At 38.8% G+C, this 18132-nt stretch overlaps 1 protein-coding gene across 1 annotated transcript in view; it reads right to left on the bottom strand.

Annotated features, from left to right (window-relative positions):
- Positions 1 to 1359: 1359 nt before the first annotated feature.
- The window catches only part of KL (klotho), a 43642-nt gene continuing 26869 nt past the window's right edge, over positions 1360 to 18132 (bottom strand). Inside the window, 4 exon segments of the mRNA XM_006083611.3 lie at positions 1360 to 1697; positions 2228 to 3329; positions 11540 to 11808; positions 12724 to 13234. Of these exon segments, the coding sequence (XP_006083673.1) occupies positions 1360 to 1697; positions 2228 to 3329; positions 11540 to 11808; positions 12724 to 13234 (2220 nt within the window).

Here is an 18132-nt window from a genome sequence, read left to right as displayed (position 1 = left end):
TAAAGATGATCCATAATACAATACAATATTTCTTATCCATTGTATTACTGTGTCAGCAAAATTAGTTATGCCTGATATGATGTTGGTTTATCTTGCCTAGCACAATGTTGGCTCATCTATAAAATAAACATTAAGATCACCTACAACTCTAGTGTAATAGATTTTCCTGTCTGAAAATCAGCAAAACTTATTTAAAGGGCATTAGAGGATAAGACTTAACCCTTTCTGGAAATCAGTAGCATAGTTCAGTGTAAAAATTCAAAGCACAACTAATTCAAAGTTAGTTCCACAGAAGTAGCAGCAAAGTAAATAAATAAATAAACTAGACTTCAACAATCACAAAAGAAAAATTTCCAGTGTTATCAGATCAAATGCTTTTGAATCTATTAATACTTAAAACTCAACTCAGAGAAATTATGGCACATTTTAAATAGCAGAAAGTGAAGTCATTCTTCACAGGATGAATTATTATTTTGTTTTTATTCTCTCAAGAAAGGTCACTTCATTCATTTCAAGGTCTGTTCTAAAATGAAAGGGTTTATAATAAAATTAATCATAATGTTGCTCATAATACGTACTTTTTACTCCTTCCCTCCTCCTGGAGCTACTGCAGTATAATGCACTTCACAATCGATTTATGCTTCCTGAAGAGCCCAACATTTCATGAGTCATTTTTATTTTTCTGCAAGCATTCAGTAAAAGTCCCCTATGACACAAAGCCTTCAAGGACCCAGGGTTTAGAGAACGCCTTGAAAGTCACATAGAAATATAAAGTTCTGTAATTTGCTCTGGCAAGTATATCATTAACCAGATATGTAAATTAACAGCATTTGACAGAAACACTGCTTTTTAAATAACTGTTCCAGCCACAGGCCCTTTGTCATCTCTCCTATATGCTATCATCTTCTTGACAGAGACCATTGGGCATATCATGGTAGTTGGAAGATGGTTACTTGGGGCTTAATTTTGTATTCTAACACTTGCAATTATTACTTTAAGTAAACATTATATTTAGGAATGGGCACAGATAAAAATAGCCTAACTTGTCATTAAATTTCTATAAAAATATTACAGAATGGATGTCATATCTCATGCTTTTGTTACACAGTGTATTGTAGAAATGATGTCTGTTTTTTTAATCACCCCTCAAAGAGAAACAAGTCCAGGCACTATTCACATTATTCAAGATTTTATAATCATCTATGCTTATTTGAAAACCTTTGTCATATGCCACAGAAAGGTTTTGTAGAAATCAGTGTATGAAATCTATAGCTTCACAACACTGACAAGTGCAAATGGTTAACAACTAATGTGTGTGCATAATTATTTCAAAATAATTGAATAGGAAAATGTTCAGGACTATTTGTAATTTCCCCTGCCTTTCTTAGAGTAGTGAAAAATAAGAGAAAGAGAAATAATTAAAGCAAAAAGTAGAAAAGCTATGAAAGCTAATAAAGTCTTTCGGGTATGAAAAAAGCTGCACTCGGTGCACAGGGTGAATTCTTCTGGACAAAATCTCCCCAGAGTTTCAGCACCTGGGAAGCCATTGTTGTCAATTATTTTCCTATAATGTTGCATGGATGGTTTGGGTTCAAACTGATTGGCAGCATAACGATAGAGGCCAAACTTTGGAGCTGTGCGATCATTAAATGAAAACACAAAGTAGCCACAAAGGTTGATCCCATCCAATATGTAGGCTGGAAAAACAAAAGGACAAGAGAATAGTTAATAAAATATTTTGCACATAACCCTTTACTTTTACATGGCCTTGGTGCCTCAGGAGAAAATGTCAATACATTTATTAAAACTTCAGACTAAATTGTATTTAATCAGAAAAGTCTTCTTTTATAAAAAGACAAATAGACAAATACCAAGACAAAGTATGAGCTACATTTAACATAGTAGGTTTTACATAATGAAACCTACTCTGAAGTACTTGAGTTAATCTTCACATACATGAAGCAGATTAGACTGCTGTGAGGCCATCTGAGGATGGAGGACAGGATGGTCCATGCTTTTATAGGCTCAGAGTAAGTTGTAAGCTAAACTTTTAGCTAAACTTCTTTATCTCTGGGGAAAATACTAACTCTTGGTGGGACTTTTTCAGTGTGGCAAGAAATGGACAGTGCTTCTCTCTGAAGGTGACTCTGTGTATTTGAGAATTTCTAACAGGCATCATGCCTTTGAGTAACAAAACCTTCAAGAGACAGTTTTCAGGAGGCCTTACCTTTCAGAGCTTCATTTACATAATTCTGCATATAGTACACCCTCAATTTGTCTTGGCCTGCTTGCAGATCATCATCAATGCCATTGGAGATTATATACATGGGGAGGTCTCCATATTTCAACTTTAGCCAACTCAGGACCTTTCGTAAGCCCCAGGGCACTACTGCTACCTGACTGGGGGAGTTGAGCCATGTGATGTCTGTCATTTCTTGCACTTCCAGATAATCGTTATATTTTATTGGATCTTCTTTTTCCCAGTCTACAAGGATGGTGGTGTAATGGCTTACAGCCAAAAAGTCAAAGGAACCCTGTATGAGCTTTTTTTCATCTTCAGTGAAATAAGGTAGAAGGAAATTGTTTCTATGATTCAGCCAGTCCCTCATCACACGTGGATAATCCCCAGAACCAAAAATGGGCTCGGCCAGCCAGCCAATGTCAAATTCCAAAACTCTCTCTGCCACTTCTTTGTCCTTTGGGGAAAAAGGGCAGGCTGGTTCTATCCAGTCAGCCTGCAAGGCTATGGATATTTTTCCTTTCTGAGAGCGTCTAAACTTCTCATCATACAAGCGCCAAGCCAGGGCGTGGGCTTTCAGCAGGTTGTGCCCTGCACTGTAGGTCATGTTCCGCGTGTACGGCTCGTTCATGGTGATCCAAAACTTGACGTGGGAGCCAAGATCTTTAAAGCACAACCTAGCATACTCCGCAAAAGCCAGGGCCGTCTGGGGATTCTCCCAGGCGCCCTGCTTGGCCAGAGGCTCCGGCAGACCTTGGTGCGGGAACACAGGTTGCCACAGGGCCACAACTGGGGTTATGTTGGCATGCAGGAGTTCACTGGCAACACAGCGATAGTAGTGCAGGACCGTGCGGTTCACCTGGGATTGGTCACCTAAAGGCAGGATCAGGGCCCAGTCCAGCGAGAAGTGGAAATGTGTCACACGCATTTCCTGGAGTAGGGCGATCTGGAGCCTGATGACAGTAAAGTCGACACAATAAGGTTTCCTCCTCTTGGTCACAAGGCCGTCCACCTTAATGAGCCTCTTACTGTGGTGGACATCCCACAAGTAAACGTTTGGGTCGGTAAACTGAGACAAAGTGGTGTCAACCTAGGAGGAGCAGAGGGAGCATAAGTCTATGACTTCAGCTGGACAGGCCTAGAAAAGTAATTCAATGCAATTCTTTCAAGGAAGCTAGCTAGCAAGATGAGCAAAAGTAATAACCTTTCTAGCTGAAAATTGAAATGATTTTTCACAAATAGTGAGTTTCTGAAGAAAAAATACCCCACTTTCTTTTTTACACATTTGTTTTACCTGTAGTTCTCTTTATTTAAACCCATAGTTTAATATTTTTAAAAAATCTGAAATTTTTTACTTACTTCAGATAACAAACAGTAGTAGTGATTCTCACACATGTCTGATCTGTGTTAAGCAAGCAGAATATTTTTGGACATTTTTCTTTAAATATAAGAAATCACTATGGTGATGAGACTTACAAAAATGTTTAATGAAAAAGATAAAGCTTAAAACCTAAGTGAGTTAGAGTCAAAAAATTGAAATGACATTTAAAAATTATATTGTGCTTTTAAAAATCACATTCTACACAGATTTGCTCTCAGAAGAGGAGGTACTAAATAAGCTTAACTGTAGCCTTTTGTTAGCTTTGGAGTTGATGACAGAATTTAACAAATTCAATCTGACTGGTGGTAGAAAGCGACAAAGAATATGGACATAAGAAACAATATTGCCATTCATCCATAATGGAATATTTTAACATAGTTTAAAATTTTTTCCTAATTGTTTTTCTATGATGATCATGACAATATGGTTCTCAACATCTGACATCAAAACTTCCAAAATGAAAATAGGTATTCAGGACATTGAAAATTGTAAACTCATGACAAAATCCTCCCTCCACATGCAAACCATGAAGGGAATGCAAACTGAAAGTGCACCCCAAACCCACTGCCTACACCTGTTTTCTCTTGCAAATAGTCTCCTTAGAGAAGGTTACTTTGGTTTGACCCTCTGTATAAAAGCAGGGGTCAGACAAACTCCAGTTTTGAACCTCTAGTAGAGATTTCCTTAAAGTTTTATGGGGCTGTTGCAAATGAGCTGCTGTTTCACTGGGGGGGTTGGTGCTGTGTTCCTAAAGGAAAATAATAAAAAACCACATGTCAGAGGGAAATTGCGTTTTCTGGAGGATTGTCCCTTGTAGATCACCCACACATGCATTTCCCCTAGTACTGTGGGAATGCTGTCAGAAGTATTTTTCCTCTGTGCTGTACCCACCAATCATGTTTCCTTGGCTTTGCAAGAGATAATATTTGCATGCTCTTTTGAAGTGAAAGTGTTCATAGTTAGAAAGAATTTTTGGATTATTTTTATAGAACTCTGAGTTGACTAAATTTGTATCTTTTCTACCATAATTGTTCCAAAACACCAGCTTTTATTCAGCCCATTTGAAAACAAAATAGAGACTAAAGTATACATCTTGGGGGTAGAGGAATTTATTTCTTAAAAATACAGGATATTTATGGAGGCTGCTGGAGACCCAGGCAGTTGCTCTGTCAGAGACAGCAAGAGCACCGCTGTCTATAGATTCTTCTAAATTCCTTCTTGAACCCTGCCCATTGTACTAACTGTTGGAACTTATTGTACTAACTGTTGGAACTTAGTCCAAGTTCCTCCTTTATCTTCTGTTCACTAGTTACAGGTGTTGGGTCCTTGCACACTGGGTCTTAGACAGAGAAGCCATGAGAGGTTGTGTGTATATAAGAATGAGTCTTTATTGCAGAAGCCAGTGGCCATATAGCCATTAACCAACAGAGTCCTTTACAGCAGTCCTATACAGGCAGGCAGCCATATACCAGCTGGTGAACAGATACATCTTTCCCACAAAAGCAGCATTAGTCTCTATACCCACAGCTATTTATCTGAGCAGCTGCATGCTGCCTCTAAACCCACCACCTTACAACGTAGTGGTATCTGAGCTCTCCCTTAGAGCTATAGCCTTAGTAGCCTCTCCAGCCTCTCTGGCTCAGTAGCTTCTCCTTTCTCCTCTGCCCAGCACACTGGCTGGTCTCTGTGGCCTCACATAGTACCTCTAAGCTTCTTTCTCAGCACACTGGCTGGTTAAGTTAGTAGCTATATCTGAGCTCTCTATGAGCTCTTAGCCTTACATCAAAGCAGTACCAGCTCTCAGCTCTGTCTGAGTTTTCAGCTCCATCTGAGCTCTCTAGCCTCCCCCCTCCCACTCCCCAGCCTACTCTCTAGCAGACTAGCTGGTCAGTAATCTGTATATTACTCCAGAGACAAAGAAGGCTAGTTGCCAATAATGACATCATCATTTGGGTTATAGAAGGGCGCAGAATACAGTGAGATCGCTGTGGTCTTACAGCTGTGTTCAGAGTGGCCTTGGCCATTTGGCATACTATCAACAAGGCCTTTCACACTCTAAGTGGCCTTGGCTGTCTGAGGACTCTGGTGTGGTTCTCACATGGTCTTAAAGGGCTGGTGCACAAACTTACACAGTTCCACTCCCTCTGAGCTCCAATGCTTGGACAGCAGCTTGGGGGGATCCAGGGACATATGGGAAGGAACCGGATTGTCTGGCATCAGAGCAAGACCTTGTGGGGTGGCTTTCTCCCAGACAGGGGTGCTTACAGCAATCATTGTTCCTATGCTGAGACCTCACCCATTGCAGAGCTGACTGGCAGGCACCATAGCTAAGTCTCCATCAACCGGGCTCACACTATTCGCTTTGCCATGAGGAGTCCCTGAGACTCTGCCCCATCCAATTTTCAACCCCAACCAAACTGTTTGCAGTGGCTTTTCCATATGAATGACCTGTCCTAGCTCAGGCTTCCCTAAAATCTCTCAAACAAGAAGCAGCTGGCATCAGCAAGACCCGGCACAAGCAACAGCCTACCTTGCTTCACAGCTTGGCCTTGCCTGAGCACTTCCAAGCCCAACACAAGTAGCAGCCATCTTCAGATCCCTCTGTAGCTTCTGCTGAGTGGACCCAGGTAGTAACTGATTTTTCACCTCCCTGGAGGCCCCAAGGCCAGTGCACCCAGTGGGCAGCTTCAGAAAATACCAGATGATAACTCTACACATCCACAAGTGATACACTCAAAGGGCAGACTCAGTGAGCACCAAAGCCTCACTGAAGCAAGTCCTGCTCCATAAGGGTGTCTCCTACACAGCAACTCTTCCACTGTAGTTGCAACTGAACCTCAAAGCAAATTGGCCTGGATGTTAAATCCTCCGTGTGATGCCAACAGCAATCAAGGCTCAACTACAATAGGATAGTGCACACAGTTCACATAGGAGTGCACCTAGAGCTCCTCATGTGACTGGGGAGACTGAGCCACTGGGCCCTACAGGACACCTACTACACAAGGCCACTCTACCAATTCCAGGAGATAAAGCAGCTCTACCTAATACATAGAAACAAACATAGAGAAGCAGCCACAATGTGGAGACAAAGAAACATGTCACAAATGAAAGAACAGAAAAAACTAAAAGAACTAAATGAAATGGAAGCAAACAAACTACTAGATACAGAGTTCAAAACAATAGTTATAAGGTTGCTCAAGGATCTTAATGGGAGCTTCAAGGTACTTAGTGAGACTTTCAAGGATCTTACTGAAAATTCCAAAGACATGAAAAAGGAACAAACAGAAAATAAGCATACACTAACTGAAATAAAGAATAATTTATAGGAATTCAACAGTAGAAGATTCCAAGAATAAAATCAACAATTTGGAATATGAGGAAACAAAAAACACTCAATCAGAACATCAAAAAGAAAAAATTATCCAAAAAATATGAAGATAGTGTAAGGAACCTCTGGGACAACTTCAAGTGTACCAACATTCGCATTATGAGGGTGCCAGAAGGAAAAGAGAGAGAGCAAGACATTGAAAATTTATTTGTAGAAATAATTACAGAAACCTTCCTCTATCTGGTGAAAGAAATAGACTTACAAGTCCAGGAAGCACAGAGAGTCCCAAACAAGAGGAACCCAAAGAGGCCCACACCAACACACATTATGATTTAAATGACAAAGAGAATATCTTAAAAGGAGCAAGAGAAAATCAGTTAGTTACCTACAAGGGAGTGCCCATAGAACTGATTTCTCAACAGAAACTTTGCAGGCCAGAAGGGAATGTCAAGAAATATTCAAAGTGATGAATAGCAAACACCTATTACCAAGATTACTCTACCCAGCAAAGCTATCATTTAGAATTGAAGGTCAGATAAAGAGCTTCACATATAAGAAAAAACTAAAGGAGTTCATCACCACCAAACCAGTATTACATAAAATGTTGAAGGTTATTCTTTAAGAAGAGGAAGAGGAGCCGTAACCAGTTTGGCTCAGTGGATAGAGCATCGGCCTGCGGACTGAAATGTCTCAGGTTCGATTCCGGTCAAGGGCATGTACTTTGGTTGCAGGCACATCCCCAGTAGGGCATGTGCAGGAGGCAGATAATCGATGTTTCTCTCTCATCGATGTTTCTAACTCTCTATCCCTCTCCCTTCCTCTCTGTAAAAAAAAAATAAAAAAAAATTTAATAAAATACATTAAAAAAAGAAGAGGAAGAGGAAGAAGAAACTATGAACAATAAAATGGCAATAAATATCTATCAACAATTGAATCTAAAAATCAAAATAAATGAATAAGAATTTTAATGAACAAAATAAAATGATCAATAAAATAGAACCAGAGGCATGGAAACATGGAACAGACTGATTAATCTCAGAGGAAATTGGGGTGGGTGGGAAAATATTAACCAAAGAACTTACATGCATATATGCATTGCCTATGGACACAGATAATAGGGTGGTAAAAGCCTAGGGTGGGGTGGAAACCAAGTGGAGGAGGGCAATAAGGATTTAAAAGAGGGTCATCTATATTACTCTCAACAATAAAGATAGATTTAAAATAAATAAATAAATAAGTAAATAAATAAATAAATAAAATACAGAACATGTAGAAACAATAAAATTTAGGCACAATTATATCTAATCTCCTTTAAATTAGTTGACTTATCCTATATAATAAAAGCATAGTATTCAAATTGTCCCCTCCACCAGGAGTTCTTCTGGGAGTTCGACCAGGGTGTGGGGCTGGCTGAGGGAATGGAGGGAGGCCCCAGGTGGTAGTGGTGGCAGGCGGCCAGGGGAAGGGAGAGAGTACCCAGCCAGCAGCTGCTAGGGCCCTACCAGTGCATGAATTTCATGCACTGGGCTTCTAGTTTCTTAATAAAAAATGAAATAAAGCTGAATCAGAAGGAATAGGTATACAGTATGTATTTCATATGTTATGAAAGAAACTTTCTTCTAACATAACCACTGCTAAAGAAGCCATATATTCCCAGAATGTAGCATGTTCCATACCTAATTCACTATGAGAATTAGTAGTTGTGAAAAATTTGGTCCAAACAATGACAATCCATGTGAATAAGCCTAAGGTCAGATTTCAGACAGGTTGTGTGCTTAATGATTTTTAAGTTTTTCAAGTAAAATGTATGCCTCATTAATATTAGGATTTTGAAATGCTAGACAGGAGGAAAAGATAAATTTCAATGGTTTAAAAGTCACCTCTCAGGACTTTAATATAATGTAGTAAAAGGATAGAGTAAATTCAAACACTCCCACATTCCTCTGAACTGCCCTAACAAAAACCTTATTTTACTTTGTCAATTAAGAAGCCAGCTTGGGAATGGCACTACCAAAATAATGTATAGCTCATGGTGAAAAGCAAAAAAATAAAATAGCAATTGCAGCTTTTTTCCACTAAAGAGCTTTTGGAGTTCAAGTTCACCATGGGGTTGAAAGTGACTTAATTTTTTGTTTGGCTGATTCTGCATAGGAGAGTACTGGGGAGCTCTGCTAGGTGGAGGAGTAGGGGCCCTGAGCTAATGACCTGAGAAGAAAGGTCCATGGCTGATGAGTGTCTGGCATTAGACCAAATTCTAAAGTGCTTCTAGGAGTAGAAAAAGGGGTTCTCTCCTCATCTCCATTCCTCCTCACTGCCATGCTTGTTGCAGCTGATCAGATGTTTCTCTTCCCTTTTGAGGAAATAAGATATATTCTTAAGATTTTGTCACTCCTTACCAGTCCCCAAGGCAAACACAGCCCTTGGGTGGGGAATGAGCAGAGTGAAAGGGCTCCCAATGTCTCTGAGCTCACACTGTCTGCACAGAGATGCTGGTGGAGACATCTCTCCACAAAGGACTGAACTGAGAATTACCTGCCCAGGCTCAGGCTACCATCTGAGATCTGAGAGGAGCATGAGCCCTCAATGACAAGAAATGCAGGGCCCAGTAGTGAGCGAGGCAAAGCAGGAGGTCAAGAGATGGAACAAGGGCCAGGGACCATATCACCCAGCCCCATTATTAAAGGGGAGGAAGGAAAGACTGTGAGTCTACCTTCCTTTCTTGTCCTTTTCCCTCTCTCCTTCTATCTCACTTCCACCACTCCTGTCCCTACATCTAACTTAAACTCCACTGTTTATCCCCCTTGCAGGAGGGGAATTAGAATAGGGAGGTTGCAAATATCAGTGGGCTGAGGTAGGAGAGAGGAAAGAGGCTGGAAAACACCCCACTGAGTGGGTGGAGCTGAGAAGATTTGCTGTTTTGCTTCTGATATCCTTGCTAACCTGTAAGGAAGGAATTTATCACTGAGACTGCCCCTAAAACTAATGGGAGGTCTGAAAAAGACATAAGAGTAATACAAACCAGGAAAAAAAAGTATTAAGTATAGGGTTGATATATTTTTTTATAAATAAAAGCTTATAATTTGATATTTACAAGAAAAGAGCAACCCATTTCAACTAGAAGGACTTTCCTCAGATCCAAACATTCTTCCAAATACTTTTGAACTGAAGGGTAATAGAACATGCTGCCCCAAAATATGCCCCTTTGGTGTATTGATTATTTTGAGCTGCAGGCACTTGAAAAACATCAAATGCAGGGAGAGACTTCCTCAGCACTCCCTTTATCTGCCTGAAGATGGATCTTCCAACAGGAACTGAAGGTCATAAATCCCCTCCCCAGAGTTTCATCAACCAGGGAAGATTGACTCTTGTCACAGAAGAGACTAGAAGTCAACAACATACTCAGACAAACTTTGTCACAAACTATCATAGTTCTCATCTATTCTTATAAGGGCCCAGTTATGTTTTCTAAAAATCATTTACTCTCCCTTAAGAGACCTATATCCCCACTCCCCTTTCCCTATTAACATGGTATTTAAGCCTGAATTCTAAGCCACCCCTGGAGTTATTCATTTTTCACTGAGTATCTCCCATGTAGTATATATGAGGTATACATGTTAATAAAATTCTGTTTGTTCTTCTCTTGTTAATCTGACTTTTATTACAGGGTTCTCAGCTAAGAACTCAGAAGAGTAGAGAAAAAGTTAATGTTCCTCCCCTACAGAACCAATGAATTGGCTAGAAGCATTCAATATGCTTAATCCCATTGCTGTGGATACTGAACTTTGTCTATTTTCATACTCTACTCTCTGCATATGTTATATTATTTGTGTATCCATCATTTTCACTCAAGACTTCTTTCAAGGCAGGGATCATATCTTACTCATCTCATTGTATGCTCCCCTCAAACATAGTAGCATATGTATATATGCTAAGCATCCAATAAGTGCTTACTATTTAATTAAACTCAGAAAACAAATTTCTTTAAAATTAAAAGAAAAATTAAATCTTAATTTTTTAATTTAAGGAAGTAAATTAAAATATTTTAAAATTACAATAATATTGAAAACTAACTATATAGTATGTACTCAGTAAATATTGGTTGGCCATATGGAACTTACTTACCATCTCAATGACTATTGCTCAAAATGATTTTGAGCAAGGGTTTCCATTCTCTACATATTTCAGCAAGATTGTGGGATCCAAAGCTATATCTCAGTAGGGCTCTGCCTGCCTCATTTTTAGCAGCTTCACTGAGATATCAGATAATTTGGAGTTTGATATTACATCTCATTTATGGAAGAACTCAACTGCTTTAAAAAGGTTTGAAAATTGCTGTGTTAAAAAAGAGTATTTTATCTTATCAGATCTTAAATATTATACTTTTTTTTATTTGTTCCCCTTTAGGGGCTGATTTAAAGTGTAAGGCGACACTAGGAAGATTTTTGGAAAGAAGGATGCAGCATTCCAAAAAATACTCTTACGGAGTTGTGTTTGGTCCAAAGAACAATGTGCATGACAACCTAATAAGGAGGTTCTACTTACTAGTGATAGGGCTTGTGAGACTGTTCATTGGTTTTGTCAACTAACTTACTTGAATGTAGTTGTCAACAATTCCCCAAGCAAAGTCACAGGGAAATGTGCCTTCTAGGGGTTGATTTTCAGGTAAAGGAGGGAAGCCGTTTTTCTCTATCAGCTGTTGGTAGAACAAAGCTGAAGACTTCGGCAACAACTTCTTATCCTGGCTCAAAAAGTCGACATAGAAGAGTCCACGCCTGATGCTGTAGCCTCTGTGCCACTCGAAGCCGTCCATGAGGGACCACGCTGTGTACCCAATGATGTTCACCCCGTCCAGCCTGATGGCTGCAAAGGGAAGAGAGGACAAGAGATTTGAGGGTTTTACTAAGTAACGAATAAGTTATGTAGTGTGCTCATTGTTTGGTAGAGCAATGACCTACAAAAGAATCTAATCAAACCTATATAACTCTACAAATAAATGTCTTCACAAATAGGCTTATCTCCAATAAGTTTTTATTTGGATTTCTTTTATTTCCAGTGGGTGCTCTTTGGATGTTCCCCTTTCTATCCTAGGCACCTAACATTGTGCCTGATGCAATAAAATGAAGACAGTTTTTAAAAGCATGAACTACTTACTATTTTCTCCAGAAAATGTTGATATTCTTATTTCTTTAAAAAGTGTTTCATTCAGGCCCTAGCCAGTTTGGCTCAGGGATAGAGTGTCAGCCTGCAGACTGAAGGGTCCCAAGTTTAATTCCGATCAAGGGCACATGCCCAGGTTGCGGGCTTGATCCCTAGTAGGGGGTGTGCAGAGGCAGCTGATCAATGATTCTCTCTCATCATTGATGTTTCTATCTCTCTCTCCCTCTCCCTTCCTCTCTGAAATCAATTAAAAAATTTTTTTAAGTGTTTCACTCAGTACAAGCAATAAGAACCCAAAAACATTTAAAGGGAGCTAGATACTCTGGGATTTACTTAATCCTTAATGTAATATAAAAATCTATAGTAGTAACTCTGAAAGTCAAGTAATTTTACACATTATAACCCAGTTTTTGATTTACAAAATGAGTTTAAAAATTATATAAGTTTCTTAAGGTCCCAAATGAGAAAGGTGTTACATAAATGTATTCTTATTATTGCCAAAATGAATTTCTATATTTTGATTAAAAACTATAATTCACATAGTTTATTACAGATCATCTTAAAGACTGTTTTACCAGGGGATTTTGGCAAGAATTAGAATTTTATCCCAAATCCTACCTTTTAAAGTTTCCATTATAAATGTTTTGAGGTAATACATATATTTGGCATCATCTCTCTTGGTGGTCCCTGAGACAAACCAGCTGTTTTCCACAATAAATATTTGAGGATGGTTATATTCAAGGTCAATCCAGGAAAGCAATTGCCTTAGGCTGGGAGATTCTAATTGGCGGAACTTCATACGAGGGTCCAATAGTTGAAAACTCAAGGTTGGTCCAAAGGAAAGAGCAAAAAAGTCAGCTGTGCCTTTGATGAACTTTTTCTCAGGTTCAGTAAAAGCAGGCAGAAGAGATGAAAGATTATTCTTCATGCTTTCAGGATAGTCACCATCAATAAATATTGGTTTGGCAAACCAGCCTAGAACAAAGTCAAGAGATTTTTGACATTCTTTGATATTGTGGTCTGTCATTCTTCGCGGATTGATCCAGTGGGAACTTAGGGCAATGGACACCTGGCCCCCCTGAGTTGGACGGAAAGAAGTATTGTAGAGATGCCAGATTTTGGCATGAGCCTAAAAAGAAAAAGAAAAAAAATGATAAACTTATTTATGATTGTGAGGAGACATAAAATACATATTTGAATTCCCAATCCTAGTTGTATCTGTTTCTTATCAAACTTAACCTAATGACTAACTCCACAATGTAAAAGTCACCTGGAATCAGTAAATTACTTCAGAGGTAGGTCAGCCAACAGTGAGCTGCTACCCTGACTGGAATTATTTCCATTGTTTTACAGCAGCCAGTGGAAAAATGTGTATTTCTGGTATTGAATGTGTAGTTACTATTAATACTTTGAAAAATTAATGAAATAAAAATGTTATAATATCTTGCTGTTTAATTAACTTTGTATTTTGTACTTTTTAATTAATAGGCTTGGTGAAAAGAACCAATCCCAAAAATGTGATCAAACCAGAAATCTCTAAATAGGATTATATTTTTTTATCCTAAGAGACTGGGAGTTTTCAGGTTGACTCAAATTGTTGGAGTCAATTTTATATTATGTACCCATCTCTCAGAGCTAAACTTCTAACACATGTTCTCACAATCTTTGTTTTTCACTAAGAAGAATCAGTGCATAAATTAAAGGATCAACTCCAATATCTAACCTTAGCTCACCCACCAGAACTCCGGAACAGTGCTGACTTCCCGCAAGACCCAGCATTCAAGATACAAGCGAAGCAAAAAAAACCCACAAAAACAAAAAGACACACCAAAATACAGCTTTAGATCTGATGTCTGTAGTTAGTCAGCACTCAGCCTGGAGTTTCCTGCAGCAAAGAAATGGGCTTTGTTTCCATAATACCAACTTTATATTCCCATAAAATCTTATTGACTTCGGATTTCTTATTTTAATTTGTTTCCTTTTTATTGATAAAGAATAGTGCGAATGATATGGGGTTTCCTACCTTACTTGAATTATGTTTCTCTTTACTTTTGAATTCCTCAAATTACTCTATTTTGCTAAAAATACAAGTGCTGTTTGTTTGTTTTTAATATATTTTATTGATTTTTTACAGAGAGGAAGAGAGAGGGATAGAGAGGTAGAAACATCAATGAGAGGGAAACATTGATCAGCTGCCTCCTGCACACCTCCTACTGGGGATCTGCCCGCAACCAAGGTACATGCCCTTGACCGGAATCGAACCTGGGACCTTTCAGTCCGCAGGCCGACGCTCTATCCCCTGAGCCAAACCTGTTAGGGCAATACAAGTGCTGTTTATCAGCCTTTTACTCTCTTAGTATATCATCTTTAAAAACTTATTCTAACTCTGTTTGACCCAAATTCTCCAAAATGGTCATGCCAGTTTTCATTCTACTCTCTCTAGGCTCTTTCACTCAGTATGCCTAATATCCTCTTTATTTTTTTCGGAATAATCTTCTCCTGATTATTCCAGTGTGGGTGTCCAAGAATGGCATAATTACTATTCTTATGAGTTCAGCCAAACATTTCAGTGGACTAAAATAATTTATGTTGAACTTTCATTTTTAGTGTCTTAGTAAATATCTATGTTTCATTTCATTGAATGTATTTTTTGTGTGTTTGACCCGAAGCAGCTATCTATATGCTAAGAAGAAAATGGAGAATAAAATGTTGATCCAAATAATAGTGACATTTGTCCATGTGATTCAAAACCTGGAGATTAATTGTGCTATACTGCTGGCTTTCTGATGTCTCCTACCCTTCTCTGTCTTCCTCTGTTTTGACACCCAACTCTTCTTTCCCACTTGACAAGAAATCTCAGCCTGACATTTAACAGTTAAACAGAAAAGAAAGAGAGCCGTACACACTAGTACTCAGGGCTTCAGACCAGGGGACTTTATTAATTTGGCCCAATTGGAGGCCCAAGACAATTATACCTTAAATTTTACATACTTCTACAGAATAAATGCTGTAATGGGTAGGGTGGGCATCAGGCAAGAGTGAGAGCAACCCAAGAACTTCCTAATCTGAGTGAGTTTTTCAGGCAGCTGAAGTGACAGTCATATAATAGAATCGTTTACAATCATGGACTACTACTCTAACCATAACTACTTTGACATGGCTCAGAGGGGGTTGGGCAAGAAAACAAAAGACCTGAGCTATATAGCAATACACATGTGATATTTGATGTCAGATAAAATTCCTGCTCCATCATGTTTAGCTATCTGTCTTTTACCACATTACTTAACCTGAGCAGGTGAGACTAACTTCCCTGTGTCTTTTATGGGGTTATTATGAGAATTAAATAGGATAATTTAAATAAAACACCCAATGCAAAGTTTGCATATGGTAGGGTCTCCATGAACATTTATTCCTTCTGTCCCTAAGGGATGCGCAAACCAAAAAGGAAGATGTTGAAGCTAAGGAAACACCCTCTGCTAAGGAATCATGTGATGCAGTGACATGACCTGTGGTTTGGATTAGAAGAAACAGGTTTGGATCCCAAGTCCTCTATCCATGACCAGTATGAGCTTTAGTTATTTCTCTGAAAAAATGGAAATAATGTCTATTCTCCTGTAGGAACATTGTGAGGATTAAAGGACATGATGCAAATGAAAGCTTACATCAAGGTATTTATTATTTAGAAAGTATAAATTTGCAACATTGGGAGGTATGATGGTTAATTTATGTCAACTTGACTGGGATTAGGGAACCCCATACAGCTGGTAAAACATTTGTTGAGAGTTTAACTAAGCAACTCATGGTATTGCTGCCTCAGAACCCAGTTTCTTTAATCATGCAGTCTCAGGGACCTTCAACTGACACTGGACTCTTATAAAAGCACATGCCCTAGAAGGCGGCCTGCAGAGTCATAAGAAATTGAGTTCCTGATATGATTTTCCCAACAGCCTTTGTGATTGACAGTCTCTCCTTCCTCCCACTGCCTGTATGCCTTATGCACCTCTTATATAAGACTCTCATGGGGCTTACCAAAACCATCTTTTGCCAACACCAAAGCACTCCACCCACAAACCCTAATAAAGGCATGTGTCCCAAATTTATTCTCTCTCTCTCTCTCTCTCTCTCTCTCTCTCTCTCTCTCTCTCTCCTCTCTCCTCTCTCTCGTGCTCTGCCTTGACATCCCTGTATGGCCCCTGAGGCATGCCTTGTATGGCCTCCATAATCTGTGAGCAACAAACTTCTCTATATCAGTTTATCTTGTGCTGTTTCTCTTGTGCTCTGTTGTTAAACCCCGGCTTGCACCCTATGCTCCATTTAGCAAATGTTAATTTAACAAAACCATGGCAACATCATTTCTGGGTATGTCTGAGAGGGTATTTCTGGAAGAGATTAGCTTTTGAATTAGTAGACTAAGTGAAGAAGATCACCCTCACCTATGTGGCTGGGCATCATCCAATCAAGGCCTGAAAAGGCAAAGGAAGAATGAACTTGCTCTCTGATTAAACTAAGACATCCATCTTCTGCTATCCTTGGACATTGGCTCCTTTGGTCGTAGGCCTCCAGAAATGGACTGAAACTATACCACCAGCTTACCTGATCCTCCAGTTTCCAGACAGCAGATCATAGGACTTCTCAATCTCTATACATGTGATCCAATCCCTCATAATAAATCTATTTCTACATATCTATTTTTATCCTATTGATCTGTTTCTCTGGAGAACCCTAACTAATATAGAAAGCATCTTTGGTACCATTTAGCTTAACCACTTGCCCCGTTCCAAACCCCCAAATGTATCTGTTATTTGATTGCTCTCTACAGCAACCCAAATTGCAGGTCACTCCATGTATGGCATCTTATCCAGGAAGTCCCCTCACCCCTTCCTATCCCACTTGCCATGCTGAGCTGCCTGGCCTTCCTCTGGATGCCCTCCAAGTCTTAGGCAAACTTATCTTACATCATTTATTGCAAAATTGATTTGCCTCCTAAGCCTGAGCTGAGCTCCCTAAGGAGTTCCCTCATTCTTTCCCTGGTACATGGAGGCCCCAGTGTCTGTTAAACTTAACCAAACTCTTCTCTTTAACTCCTCATGAGTTCAATTCATTTTCCAATGGTAGATTTGAATAATCAAATACTATGAGGTGTAGGAAGGTCACCATTTGGGATACTAGCAAGTAATGATGATTAATTGAGGAGGGTTATGTATGGTTTTGCATAGCCTTCTAATTATTCTTGGTATGGTTATCTTATAATATTTTTATCTTAAGATTGAAATTTAATAAAGCTATTGATATGGACTCAGGGAAATAATTAAGAGTATGAGCAAGAATGTTCATCTAAATGCTATTTCTAATAGCAAAATATTGAAACCAATTGAAATGTCCAATATTCAAATAAATTTATACCATCATATGCATGTTTTAATACATTTTAGTGTAACTAAAGAAATACAAGAAATGCTACTATTCATATATTGTAAATAATACAGAAGAATGTGAATTAATGTGTCACATATGTTCCTAAAATACTAACTGAACAAAATAGCAGGTTACAAAGTAATATTTAAAATTTTAATAGCATTTTTATTAAAGAAAAATATGTATGTAAAGATCCAGAGGATTTATAAATTGTTAAAAGAAGTTTTGTAGCAGGATTATTGATGGTATAATTCTTTTCATCTTGCTTATTTGTATATTTTTCATTTCCTAACATATATATGTATTGCTTTAGAAGTAAGAAAAAAAACTTAAAATTCAAAACAGAAAAATAGCTCATAGGAGTAGAATGGCAGACCATGCTTGAATTATCCATGATGATTATTTGAAAGCGGTGATGTAATTAAAATAAACCCTGCCTAGCTGTTCTCTAACCTGCCCTATAGTCCCTGCCACAATCCTCTCAGACACATTGAACCCTATGTGAAGTTCTGAGACCCTCAAGACTTCCATGCTTTTATAGGTTCAGCTCTCTCCTGTTTTACCTACTCCCAGACTCTCCAGCCTCACCCTCTTCAAAACTCATCTCATACA

This window comes from Myotis lucifugus, unplaced genomic scaffold (genome assembly GCF_000147115.1).
Source record: "Myotis lucifugus unplaced genomic scaffold, Myoluc2.0 scaffold_7, whole genome shotgun sequence".
In the NCBI taxonomy this organism is placed as follows: Eukaryota; Metazoa; Chordata; class Mammalia; order Chiroptera; family Vespertilionidae; genus Myotis; species Myotis lucifugus.
The sequence above is the reverse complement of the archived record's forward strand: the minus strand, read 5'-3'. Positions and strand labels throughout refer to the sequence as shown.